The sequence below is a fragment of the Ostrinia furnacalis genome, unplaced genomic scaffold (genome assembly GCF_004193835.3).
Source record: "Ostrinia furnacalis isolate ACB-3 unplaced genomic scaffold, ASM419383v2 OfSCF2491, whole genome shotgun sequence".
Taxonomy (NCBI): Eukaryota; Metazoa; Arthropoda; class Insecta; order Lepidoptera; family Crambidae; genus Ostrinia; species Ostrinia furnacalis.
In genome coordinates this window covers 998824-1012357 of record NW_021132730.1, presented here as the reverse complement: position 1 = coordinate 1012357, position 13534 = coordinate 998824, and the positions used below count along the sequence as shown (strand labels likewise).

The following is a 13534-nucleotide window of genomic DNA, read 5'->3' as shown; positions in this document are numbered from 1 at the left end:
TTCTTTGGCATTCTGGTAACCTAAACATAATTATTAGGTGTTAGGTATATCACGCTTGAAAAAATAGAAGCGTAAGAGGGAAAATAAAAATAACTGAGTTCGTATGAGAATTAACTACTAGAACTTTTATTCAAAATAAAGATTTCTTAAAAACTAACTCAAAAACAAGGTTATTTAATTAAATTACGACCTTTTCATATAATTTTATCATCATTTCTTGTTTATTTATTCTTTTACGCAGTCGGATTTTTCTTTAATTAACTTTTATTTGTCATTTAAGTGGAAGAGCTTGCTGCATACGGTTGCACTGCAAATTGTTGGCCGCACACTGGAATTATAGTGCAGTATTTTGCACCAGTGCTCCAAAGCACCGAGGTCTGCTTAGAATACCTGAATTTAATGAGAAAACGTAATAGCATTCCCTGAATATCCACAAAATTTACACAAGAAAGAGCAAATAATTAATTTCAAAATGTTTGTCCAAACTTATAACGATTAAGAAAAACAAACAGAAAGAAAAAGTCTACAGTTGTTCTTAAGACCTCTTCAAAAAACGTTCCAACTCCGCCAATGGCCTTTATGTGTCGCAAACTTTGTATCAAAGTTAATTTCCCAGAGGTAAGAAGTTAATAGCTAAACCAATAAAGTAAACAGTCCATACATTTTTTTGCGGACAACATTTATCCATTTCGATTGATTGATCGAGGAGCGGTTGGCCAATGAGTCTTTGCCGAGACTACTTTATTACCAATCTAGTTGCCGTAAAAGTGGCATTAGATTTACGATTGGCCACAGTGCATTAACATCAGTTAGTACATTACATACCTACATGAGGCCTAACAAAAAGCTTGTGAGCCATAGTCTTGTTTTTAACTATCAAATATGACTTTTGATTTTTTATTCCATTTATTTTAATAGAGACTAGTTGACAAGTGCTATTTATAGATATTGCAAAAAAATTAAAGATCGTGAGAAGTAATTTATTCCAAACTAAACCATTATCGCACTTGTTCATTATTAGCGCTGGAAATTTACGATACCTATTAAGTATTTTAATTCAAGCTAATTTTCAAATTAACTTACTCTCTTTTAATGTAGAGTGTAATTATCAAGGCTTGTTACTTGGCGGTCCAATGACCACGATCCCGGGTTAAATTTCCAGTCGAGTCAATTAAATTAACCACAAAATGCCTGTACATTATGATAATGTGATCACTTTGTTTTCAATGTTTTTTTTTCAACCCATTGAATGTTTTTATATTAAAAAATAAACCTACTTTTTGAATGACGATTGGGCTGGTGGGCCGGCTTTTCTGTGTGGTCTATTTGGATTTACGATGCAGCTGCACGCGTATGTGCACTCGGGCTTTCGAGTATTATTTTTAACTCTATAATCAGAGTGATAAGAGCCACTGTAACGCTGTATAGTGTGATTGGGCACCGGCCAGTCTGCGCCTGCGGCCTTGCGTCCAGAGAAGGGTCGGTGTTATTTCAGCTGTCGATGTTTTGAGAAAAGTAGAACATTCGTATGAATTGGTAGAGATAAGAAAATGCGCAAATAAGAGGCATATTCCTAAATCGGACTTGTGTTAAGAGCGATATCGAACGGAAAATACCCAATATGTAGGTTTTACTCAACATTTATTTTCGTTTTCCTTTTACCATCGTGGAAAATTTCTTAGATTATTACGAAATTCCTCATTTATTCTACTACATAAACGCAATACTTACCAAATACTTTGAGTTTTTAAAACTTAAGATCTATTTAGTAATTATAGTGTGTTCTGTGTGTGACGGAAAAATAATTCCATTTAAAGTTTATTTACGGGAAATTATAAGAATGCACTTAAAACTGTGTTTTTTAAAACATTTCTCGTTGCTGATTTTTTCCCATAAAACGCATGATAAAAATGAAATACAAGACAAAAATAAAAACTGTAATAAGACCATAATAAATCATAATTATCACCTCATAATTACGAAAATGTCTGGTAGAGAAAAACACCATTACGTTAATAACAATCGATAGTAATTGATCGTGACATAACATCGTTACGGCGCATCACTAGCTACCACACTACACGCAGGATAATAGATGCATTATATCTCCTTACATCGTTAGTGACCAATTACTGCTCATCAGTCACTATTTTACTTCGGATTACCTTTTTTACACTGATTAACATTGCGTAACACAGCATACTCGTAACAACATACGACTTGAAGCTGACTAATGGTTTCTAAAAAAAGGTTAGACCCCCATAAAAGTAGCTGCAAAGTCTTGTTGAACTAGTTTATTCAGAAGCGGATAGCCTTTTTATAAAACACGAGAAAGTCTTTTAACGCAGAACTTTCCGATAGATAAAGTTCGATAGCATAGTTTCTGACTCCTGTTTTTTCATCGTTCCGGAATGTATAAAAAAATATGATAATTTGATCTCGAGCGAAATCGCCGGGATAGTTCATTGCGGCAGCTTTAGTAGTCTATTTAAAGTTAAATAGCAATAAACGTGTTCGGACATGATAATGGTTATATCTTTAATAAACTCAGACTTATCCAATAAGATATGCAAATGAGGTCTTCAAATCGAAAACATACCTATTTTATTGCAACCATCCCAAATCGGTTTGAAATTGAATTTGGGTGCGCGAGATTGACTCGATATATTTTCAAAATACGATTCATAAGACACCTTATAAGTGGTGGTATTTGAATGTATGACATTTAGAAGTGTATCGCATTCTTTGATGTAGTGTCTGAGTCAGTCTGAGGTATTCGTGAGACGACAGGCGGCCAGCCTTGAACCTCTCCGGGCGTTACCCGGGTAGCGAGTGCCAAATCTTATTCAGTGATACCGCATGATAGCCCAGGCGACGTTTTACCTCAATTGACACATTTTTTATTTAAAATAAACTTCAGTAAAGCCTGGATATGATATTTAAATTGCTTTCTTAACTTCAAAAAGTCTGAATAAATGTTCTTCTATTTAAATATATTTTCGTACCAAATAAGGTCAGCATTTCGTTAAGCAACATTACCATTTGCGAGATTTATTTTCAATGTATTGATAACAATAATATTCTTTGAGCATGAAGTTTGACCAAATTAGACTCTAGCGCCTAGACTACACCTTTTCCGGTCACAAGTTTTATTCAAACACTTTTTTGCTGCTGTAAATTGCTTATTCTAAATAAAGCTGATCGTTTTTGCTGTACATCTCTGTACTGTATTTTTTGGCCGGGTCAGTGATATCGGTGGAAGTTATGGCTATTGATAGGTTACTGTTGCTATTCAAACGTTTATATTGATTATTTTGATGTACACGTTACGTTGCTTTACTGCAGCGCTACATTTCAGCATACGCGCAAAACTATTGTGAATAGTTTCTGGAATTTTATCAACTAGGAGTAAAATAATTAGGTCAGTGGTCGCTGGCGCTTACTTTCTTATAAATAAAAAAATCAACCACAATAACACCATTTAGATCATTATCAAAATGGCGCGCAACTCTACATGATAGTATTCCCGCGTTCCATTTCGAATTGACATCTGTCATCTACCAGTCACAGATAGTAAAATACGTTTGAATACTTTGAATCTTTCAAGCTAACTGTAAAGATTACTGTTATATTCTTAGCTAAGGCACTTCTCCTTAGCAATTTCTGTACGTTGGTCACAAAGCGCTGATATGGCAAAATATGAATATGTTAAAATAATGTCCTAACATTTAAAAAAATAGTCCCTAAATAAATGATTTGACGATCAAACAAATTCTTTCTTCCTTCCAACTTTGTCTAGAACATTTCTTCTGCATCGCTGTCGTTTCTCTGTCGCTGACAATTGAAGGGTTCCGTTTCTGCCTATCGCTAGCCACGTCCGAATATTTCACGCTATACTTTGCCGTAATAGTTTCCGAACAGTGCACTGACAAACAGATAGTGCTGGCCGCCATCCAACGCGCGTTGTAATAAATACCTCCTGGATGCTTTACGGGTGACATTTTAAACACAACACATTCAAGTATACTACACGTTTTTTGTGGAAGTCCACACGTCATTTTAACGTGCAAGAGCCAAGCCGCGAAAATTGATCGGAAAGTCATGTTTACGCACTTTACAGCCAAAATTATTTCACACTTCACTTTTTTTGGCAATATGTAGTACTTTTACTAAAAGCTGTAGAATTATAAACTCGAATTAAATTATTAAAGTACCAGGACAACATAAAATAGATGCGTTTCGAGGAACAGTTTAGGTGCGCTTCATTAGGTGTGCCTCAAAATAAGTGCACCTCAACTATTGAACCTACAGCTACTGACGGAAAAGTGATATTCATTTGTTCAGATCACCAACAAGTTTACATTTTAAGGCAAGAGTCTGATAACGAGAGACCTGACTGCACAACAGTGCATGTCAAATTTTTACAACAGCAAAAATAATCTCAATGTTATTTATGTATTTAAAAGCTTCGTATTTCGTATTCCGACTCTATTCTGAATAAGTACATGGTAACACATGTAACCAGAATAGCGTTCATTAATACTCTACGAACATAGCAATATACAAAGAGTACACGGGTCCAAGTGGCCACGTACCTTCGTCACGGTGGCACCTGTCGCTCTGCCCCACTCTACCCCAATTTACTCCGCTCATATATTAAATAATAATTAGTCGGTGCGACCCTTAACTTCTCATGTCGTGCTCGTGACGTCATAGGGGTAAAACTATATGAAGACTAGACTTGGAAGCAAAGTCCTATGTTTTATACAAACCTTTTATTCAGTACTTATAAGCCCTTTCTAGAGCGCTTATAAGTCCAAAATGGCTTGCCCTATCACCACTTTGGGACAACATGATGGTCAAGCAACTTTAATTCAATAACTCTAGCGGTCTTTAAAATTGATTTTTGATTAATGGCAACTATGTAATTTTACTTTTAATGCTCCTTCAGGCTCCGCATAACAACAATAAAATCCTGGCACATGAACCATAATGTTAGTCTAGTCCTTATTATAATTTATGTAAAAATATATTCGCGCACTAAAGAAGACAAAATGGAAGAACACACTTGTACCCAAAATAAGATTAACGAATTACCCCCATTTATCCCCAACATACAGCAAAATGTCGTTCCCAGAAAATACTTCATGTATAAATAAACAGTAAACAAAATTGAGTTAGAAACCAAGGTTCTAACATGTTCGAGGGACATGTAATATTAAAAGAAAATTGGCTGCGTCACTCGGATGCGGGTAGTTGGAGACGCTCCTGTGCGATATTCTATTACGATGTTATGACGTTAAAACCTATAGGAAATGAGTTTAATCTTACAGTAAGGCCCAGAACAGACGGTGAAACGCAACTGCAACGAAACTGCAACTTTCTGATGAATGAAATTGAAACTGAAAGTTTCAAACTGGTCGCGTCATGTGTGGTCTCTCAATGGACGCTATGGCAGAAACTTAGATGTAACTCAAAAGTAACTAGCAGTTGCAGTTTCGTTGCAGTTGCGTTTCACCGTCTGTTCTGGGCCTAAAGGAAAATACTTTAATTACATTATTAAAATGGCAACTAAAACAGGAAGACTTGGTTAATTAAGTTGGCTGTTGACACAATGATATTTACAGACATCCATAAAGATGCCTACTTTATTTTACCCCTGAAAATTAACGGTCTAGCGTTTAACTCAATCAGTGCCTGAGATATAGGAACGGCACGTGAGGGGTGACATTGACATATTATAACGTGACAGAGCATAATAATATAAATCTGAAGGAGATCTGAACTCTCGCTAACTTTTGGCGTTACAAAAACAACTCTACCGTGCCGCTGCTCTCACCTCAGGCAATCAACTATTAAATGTTTGCTTCGAAACGAATAAATAATTTAGTTCCTTTTCTTGGCAAACAGAAGACATCCGTTTTGACAGGTCATCAAAAGTATACTAATAATAAAGAAAAGATAAAAAGATAGAAGAAGCTATTGCCTTTATTAGAGTGCTTGTCCGCGTTAACGTCACGGAGCTATCGTAGCGTTAAAATTATATTGGGACGTGTAAAAGATCCTTTGAAAAGCCTAATTGCAAAAAAATTACTGTTTTGTACTTTTTTTTACTTTGCGCAAGGGAAGACCCGACTTTTATTAGATATTATAATCTGTTCCATCCCATGTCTTAAATGGTGAAACATTTTTTAAATCCAATTAACTATAAATTGAGTTTGTAATTTGAGACGGTAATTTTACATTTCATCACTAATTATGAGAATTGATTGTTTTCAGTTTTATTGCCAATTATTAAATCGGACAATAAATCCGCGTTTAAATAAAAAAGTTGAGACATTTGCTCCATGCTTTTTTTAAGTGTAAAAGAGCTTTAATAAGCTTAATTGCAAAAAATAATTGATTTCATATTATTTTTTACTTTTATGTGGATTATAGATTAATATTAACTTTAGCTTTCCGATAATATACGCGCATGAACAGCATTCATTAGTAACGCAGAAAATAATTTGAGGATATGCATCGATATAACTTTACAACTTCAAAAGTCTCTACTTCTTTTTTCAAAACTTCTTACAGCCTGTTAACTGAAGCTTCAAACTTTTGACCGCCATTTTGATAACCGCTCCAAATGTGTGTCCTTTATGTTCCGGGATAACATCAATTTTCCCAAAGGATTTAGCAATTTGTCAAAAATCCACTCTCAGAAAATCCGTGGTTTAATCTGACAGTTACCATTTATTTGACCTACCTCCGGGCCTAATCCGCAAGGTCAGTGAGCTGACTTTGAGAATGGTTTTTATAAGGGCAGCGCTGTAATAGACGCTGACCTGCGTCACGGTAATAATATNACTCTCAGAAAATCCGTGGTTTAATCTGACAGTTACCATTTATTTGACCTACCTCCGGGCCTAATCCGCAAGGTCAGTGAGCTGACTTTGAGAATGGTTTTTATAAGGGCAGCGCTGTAATAGACGCTGACCTGCGTAGTTTAACGTGCTCCACTTCGAAATTAGGTTACATAACAACTGGTGTGGCCAAAAACAAGATGGAGCCACCGTTAGTATGAAAGTAAATGATTCCCTTCACACCGCGGTTAGGAGTCGAAACCCCTGGAGTGGACTGTAGGTTTGGTTTTGCGGTTTGTACTATTTTGCTTTGAATGACAATTGATCTCCATAAAATAATGAGAAATAAAAGTGAACGTGGGCCAGCAAAACACATGGGAAGGATGGAAATTTGAAAGGTAAAGACTCACGAGAGATACTTGTAGGCAGGATCCTTGGTACGATGAGCTGGGTTTTCCGGGCGCTGGCATCCAGGTGGTATCGTCTACGTGGACGTCTTCTTCGATGATATTTCACACACCCAATGTACTGCACCATATGTGGTCCACGAAATACACTCGCGGGAGATCTCCAAAATGCGATTAACACATTAATATAAACGATAAATAAATTCAGTCCAGAGAGCCCGGATAGCGAACATGGTTTGTTTGCCTTGCTAAAGATGTACCTACTGTAACACAGGGACTGGTTAATATTACGTTTGAGTATATAACACCTGAAATAATTGAGAATAGTAATGTATGAACCCATAAATTGAGAAAAAAATGCATGAATTTTATTCATTGAGCTCAAGTTAATTACCACTCTGGCTGGAAAGAAAAAAGTTGCACTTCATTAAGAATTAAAATAAGTAAATTAACAAAAGACGAGTGATGATTTCGAATCAACGATTGCGAAAAGAATTATATTTTTAAAATTTTGACAATTGTGTTTTGCATCTTATGCGGACGTTTTCTAATTTAAGAAGAAATTAATGCACATTAGTGTTGTTCCAATGTTTTGGGTGGAGTGTCCCGCCCCGCACTTCAAACACAATGTGAGACAAACTATTGTATGGCATGCTTAGAATTCCCTATTTTTAACCAACGAGTGTCATATCTGGTAGTATAATGACGCGTTTGAGTTTACTGTATTACTTAAAAGGTTACGAGCCCAATAAGCCCAAATTGTTTACTCCTCTAAGTGTCCACCAAGGGCATGAATGTGTAATCGTTCGTAAGTGAGTTACCAAGTACTGGGACGACAATGATATCATCAAATAACAGTGTTTGATTGTGGCTGTAGGGTACACAATTATGAATGTTTATGATGAATAATAAATGATCATGAATATAAAATCTATGCTATTATTGATGTAAAATAGTGTTATTTGTCATAATTTATGATAATGCCTCAAATTGCAAGTAATAAATAAATAATAATTATTACAGAAAATCCTTCTGAAAAGGTAACCTTAGTTTTATTTTATCGCACTTTTAAAAATGTCCCATTTTTGCTGCAGCTAAACCTGTAATTCTAAATTTGAATTTATGTTCTTAAAATAAAAAAGGCCAAGTGACACTGTAAAAAAGAAAAATCCTTTGTCATTTTCCCAATAGAAAACAGTTTACCGGCCAGTGTTTAATTGTTTTATTCTTTTTCAGGTCCACTATTTTTTTTTTTTTTTTTTTCATATAAATTTTACGGCTTTGGATAAATATCCATACGGCCAAATCTTTCTTGTAATGCACTGTGTTTGGTAAAACATCTCAGTGTTTGGTTATATGTTCTTCTGTGCGTCTATTTATTCTAAGTCTTCATTGTGGTCTTCATAGTTCTATTTTGNTGGCTGTATATGATGAATAATAAATGATCATGAATATAAAATCTATGCTATTATTGATGTAAAATAGTGTTATTTATCATAATTTATGATAATGCCTCAAATTGCAAGTAATAAATAAATAATAATTATTACAGAAAATCCTTCTGAAAAGGTAACCTTAGTTTTATTTTATCGCACTTTTAAAAATGTCCCATTTTTGCTGCAGCTAAACCTATAATTCTAAATTGAGTTATAAGTGGAGTAACTAACACGACTTTCTTTTATATATATAGATTCTCTCATATTTATGTATACTTATACATATTATATTCATATTCATTTATAAGGTGCTCAATAGCACAAAATAGCTCAATAGCACAAAATTGCACAATAGCAGAAAATAATGTACCTACTAATTTTCTTTTCTCTTTTCTTTATTTGTTATGTTGTGAGTTGTAACGTTCGCTGTGGGCCACGTGCCCCTCTCTCATGGTGTCTGCAGAATACCAGTGGCCGTAACGTGCTCCCGAGTACGTTTACCGGCGTACAGTTTACCGGCCATTATCTAATTGTTTTTTCTTTTTCAGGTCCACTATGCGGCGGCCAGTGCTGCGGGCGAGGGCAGGAGATCCACCTACGAAACTCGCTGAGGAGAGTGGCGGAGCGGCGGCTGGCCGCTACCACGAAGCCCATCAAAGAACTTCTGCTGTCTACGAGGCGGACGTTGCAGGGTAAGATCCCCTTAGTTTTTTTACAAGTCATCAAGTCCCAAATTAAACAAAGCTTGTCGATTACCATTACCAGCCATGTTACTTATAGGTAAATCATACTTTCTAAATACAATAATATCACAAATGGGTAAAGTTTGTGTTTGTTGTGTGTCTCTAAAACTATTTATTGAAAGGGTTTTGAAAATTATTTCGCTGGTAGAAACCTAAGTAGGTACCTAACATTATTCCTGAGTGTCGGGTGGTTTTGGGCCCGTTTTCTGAATTGAAAACTACAGCTGAAGCGAGATCACCTCTACTCAAGGATTTTAATACGAAAAGTTCATACTTGATTAGAAAATGAGCTCAAGTCAAAAATTTTTACTCAGAAACCGGGCCATAAACTCTATCTGTGATAGATCGAAAATTAAAAGTTTAGGAATGTAAATTATTGAAATGTAAATCACTTAGATATAAATGAGAAACTTCTCCCTTAGCACTAACTAACACCGTACAGATACGTTGAAAGCTTCGTAATCATTTCCTTAGTGCGCGCGCGTCGTTTTGGCTCTCGCGCGGCAGTAAACGCACGCGCAGACTGCGGCGATAAATACGCTGCACGTTGCACTTTACAACCGCGGTTATTACGTGTACAGCATACGGCCAGGCTCAGTAACCCTTATCTTTATGAGGAACAAGGCCTAGAATGCGTTTTCATTTCCTTGACTGTACCTACGAGTACGTACCATGCACTCTATCGCCTTATTTTAAGACCCATGTCAAATGAAATTGCAAATTAACTTCCTCTATTTAAAAATTGAAACTCTAACCAACTTTATTAATATCACTAATCCAACATACGAATTAAATTGAAAATTCTCTCACACGAACAAAGTTTTATGGCGAACCGTAAAACGGCTGGCTTTGTTCCCGACAGCTAGTTGGAGATAAAACCGCCACTACCTACTTAATCCATACCCTGATACCTACGTGAATACCTTAAGTATTTAATAAAGGGTACGCCCCGCAAATATTATATCTGTCACAGAAAAACAACCCTTGTAAAGCCGTATCTTGATATTCCCTGTAACGACGTCGTATATGATACCGTCACTGGATAATAGCGACCGCCATTACTTTTTATGAAACATAAAACCGCCGCCTAAGCATAATTAATTTAATTTAAAATACCAGTAGCTTATTATGTTTTTTGTGAGTGCGCAATTATCCGATTACAAATTGTATTTGAGTGAGGCGTATTTACATTTTTAATTTACTGCGACGTGCAAGAAAAACGGGCAGAACTATTTTAATGGCTTGTGTTTTTCCTACGGCTAGTCTCCGTACAAAGTATAAATTATATGGTAAGCTATTGATGGAAATGTAACCTATGGCAGTAAGAAAATGTAGAAAAACTTTAGTTTATATTATAAGATGCAGTGTTTTTGCTATACTGTGTATTAGTTTGGCAAACAGTAACCAATAAGCACAGACCAATGCAGCAGCAGTCCCTAATTTGATACCATTGATCATCAAAATGAAAGAAAAATGTTACCCAACTAACAGAACGATCACTTGTATTCGATTGTCAATAGCATCCAAAGCCTAAAGCTCCTACTCGTGTACCTATCGACCGAAATAGGGAGAACTGTGTCAAATCCCCCGCCAAGAGCGCGAATCTCGCTTAGGAACAGCGAGGGTTGCCCAGATATAATGGCCAGACCACAAGACTAGCTTTAAAGCAACATACCTAGCCAAAAGATCCCTCGTAAAACGTGTTGAATAAACACTTGCGCTTCAAAATTCACAGCCTACTTTGCTGAAAAGGCCCGGGATAATGTTTAAACTTCATTGTTAGAATAAAATGTGATTACTTGGATTCCATACATGTTATGAATTACCTAATTCGTATTTATTTTCCGTTTTAGTTTTTATTTCGTAATGACTAAGTTACGTGTTTTTCAGTTAGGTAGTGTGTATAAAGCAACGTCTACACATCTTATCTAGATATATTAAGTAGGTGTGGTTTACCAACAAAACAAGACTTGATCGCACCACCACCTCTCGCTTTTAGCTCAATCCATGAATTTTCTACTACTCAAACAGTTAAATAAAACAAAATTGTAAACGTCCCGATTATTTGTAAGTATAGAACATCTAAATATACGAATGAATATTAGGGGAATGTCAGACATCAAAATCCAAAACAGAAGATGAAAGCTATCTATTTGATTTGACTCGTGGTACTTATTCTCTGACAAATCGACCTTTATCAGATAAATGTAGCGAAATAGGCTCGTCAATTGTATTCATTACCGTGACCTAATGCGAATGCCTTTTCGGGATTTAATTTTTATTTAAATCGGTTGAAAAGGATTTGATTTTATTACATTCTTTTGTGGCCAATGGCCTGGATCGCGTTGCTTATTGGCACATTATCAAATAAGAACATTCTGTACGAGTACGTAGTTGCTAGCTAAATAAAAAAATATTCTGTAGGTAGATGTGTAGATATAAAAACGTTTAATGTACCATCTATTCCCACCTCTCGTTCCCACCACTGCAACTCCTGTGTAGCCAGGAGCTACAGCTTAATGTACCATCTGATTAAATTACTTTACGGTGGTGACTTGAGGACCTACTGCTTAAATACGTGTATTACTGTATTATTATTTTGTATGTGTATTTCTGTCTACATCTTTTAGTAAGTAACAGTCATCTAAATCCTACTTTTTCCAAAAGTTTCCTATTTGCTAGGTAAGAAATCCGTTCAATGCCCTCAATTACTAAAAGTTTTTGTAGAGTCGTCAACACCCTAAATCGTCCAATTTGTCGGCGCGCGCCGACTTGTTTGGTAAACAACCCTTGTTCAATGGCTTAACCAGCTCTGGGCACATATTACTAACAACATGATATTATTACATTGAACGTATGTATCTTATAAAGACATACAAGAATTGCCCAAACAATTCATAACTCTAAAGCCTTCTGAATAGTTTCGTTTGGGCAAGCTTGCTCTATTGTGAATCGTGTTTGCTCGTGACTACATCAGGGGTGGGCATGGATCGCCCGCGGGCCATCTACAGCCTGAAAAGGGCTTCAATCCTGCTAGGTACTTGAGTTAGTATTACTCAAAAGTTTACTTATGTTTTTAACCATAACAGGCTTTGGCTGTGGCTAAAGGTAGAAGCGAGATTCTCCAGGAATCCTCATCCGTAGGAACTGGCTATATTGCCTTCTTATACATTGTTGTTATGGCCTGTCGCCATTTAGGTTGTCGCCGCACTTGTTATAATAAGGTTTTATCATGGAACTAAACACATCCATAATAAACCTTTGTTTTATGGTATTCGTTATGACAAATAAACTGAATTTATTCGTAACATCTTGTGGTCCGTGAGTCAAATTTCCACTACTAATCAGCCCATGTCCTAACGCGAATAATCCTTTGAAAATTCGACACCATTGTCGACCCGATTTGTCCGTCTAGGTCAGGGTTTCTCAAAGTGGGGTACGCGAACTCCTAGAATTCGCCATTCGACGGCAGGGGGTTCGCGACAAGATTTACGTAATTAAAATTGTCCAAAATTCTAAAATTGACTCCATTCGCGACAACTAACAATCACAAGCACACATCACATGAATATTACAAAGACAATTATTTGATACCTTTTATTTTCTTTGAAGAGGGAGGGAAAAGTTCGCTGTCACCTTTAACAGGGGTTCGTGGAGCCGAAAGTTTGAGAAACCCTGGTAGGTAAACAACTTAGCCTCGTACTTTGTATCCATGGGGTACTCCAGACCCCTATTTATTGTTCCAAGTGCGATCACGTTTGTCTACCACTGATCTCTCGCAGCTGGCAGACAAATACCTATCATATCGATGTGCACGCTCGAGCGATGGTGGCAAGATCAATCAGTGTTACTCGTGTTTGTGTTGATACATTGATGTATTGATTTTACGTGTTGCGAGTTTGTTTATTGATGTTGGTAATTATGTACACTGGCTAATTTTAGATTTCATTTGATGATTTTAGACGCAAACATAATCAATGACAAATGTACGCCTACTCTTAGGTAGGTACGAGTAAATATATCCAGACATAAATATACACCGCCAACGCCACTAGCGAAAATCCTATACCAGTTTTGGTGCTTGAATCTATGAGAACAAG

General features: G+C 36.3%; 1 protein-coding gene across 1 annotated transcript in view; it reads left to right on the top strand.

Annotated features, from left to right (window-relative positions):
* Positions 1-13534, top strand: part of dally (division abnormally delayed protein) — a 154683-nt gene that overhangs the window by 101978 nt on the left and 39171 nt on the right. The window contains exon 2 of the mRNA XM_028308646.1: positions 9240-9383. Coding sequence (XP_028164447.1) covers positions 9240-9383 — 144 coding nt within the window. The remainder of the gene's footprint in view (positions 1-9239; positions 9384-13534) is intronic.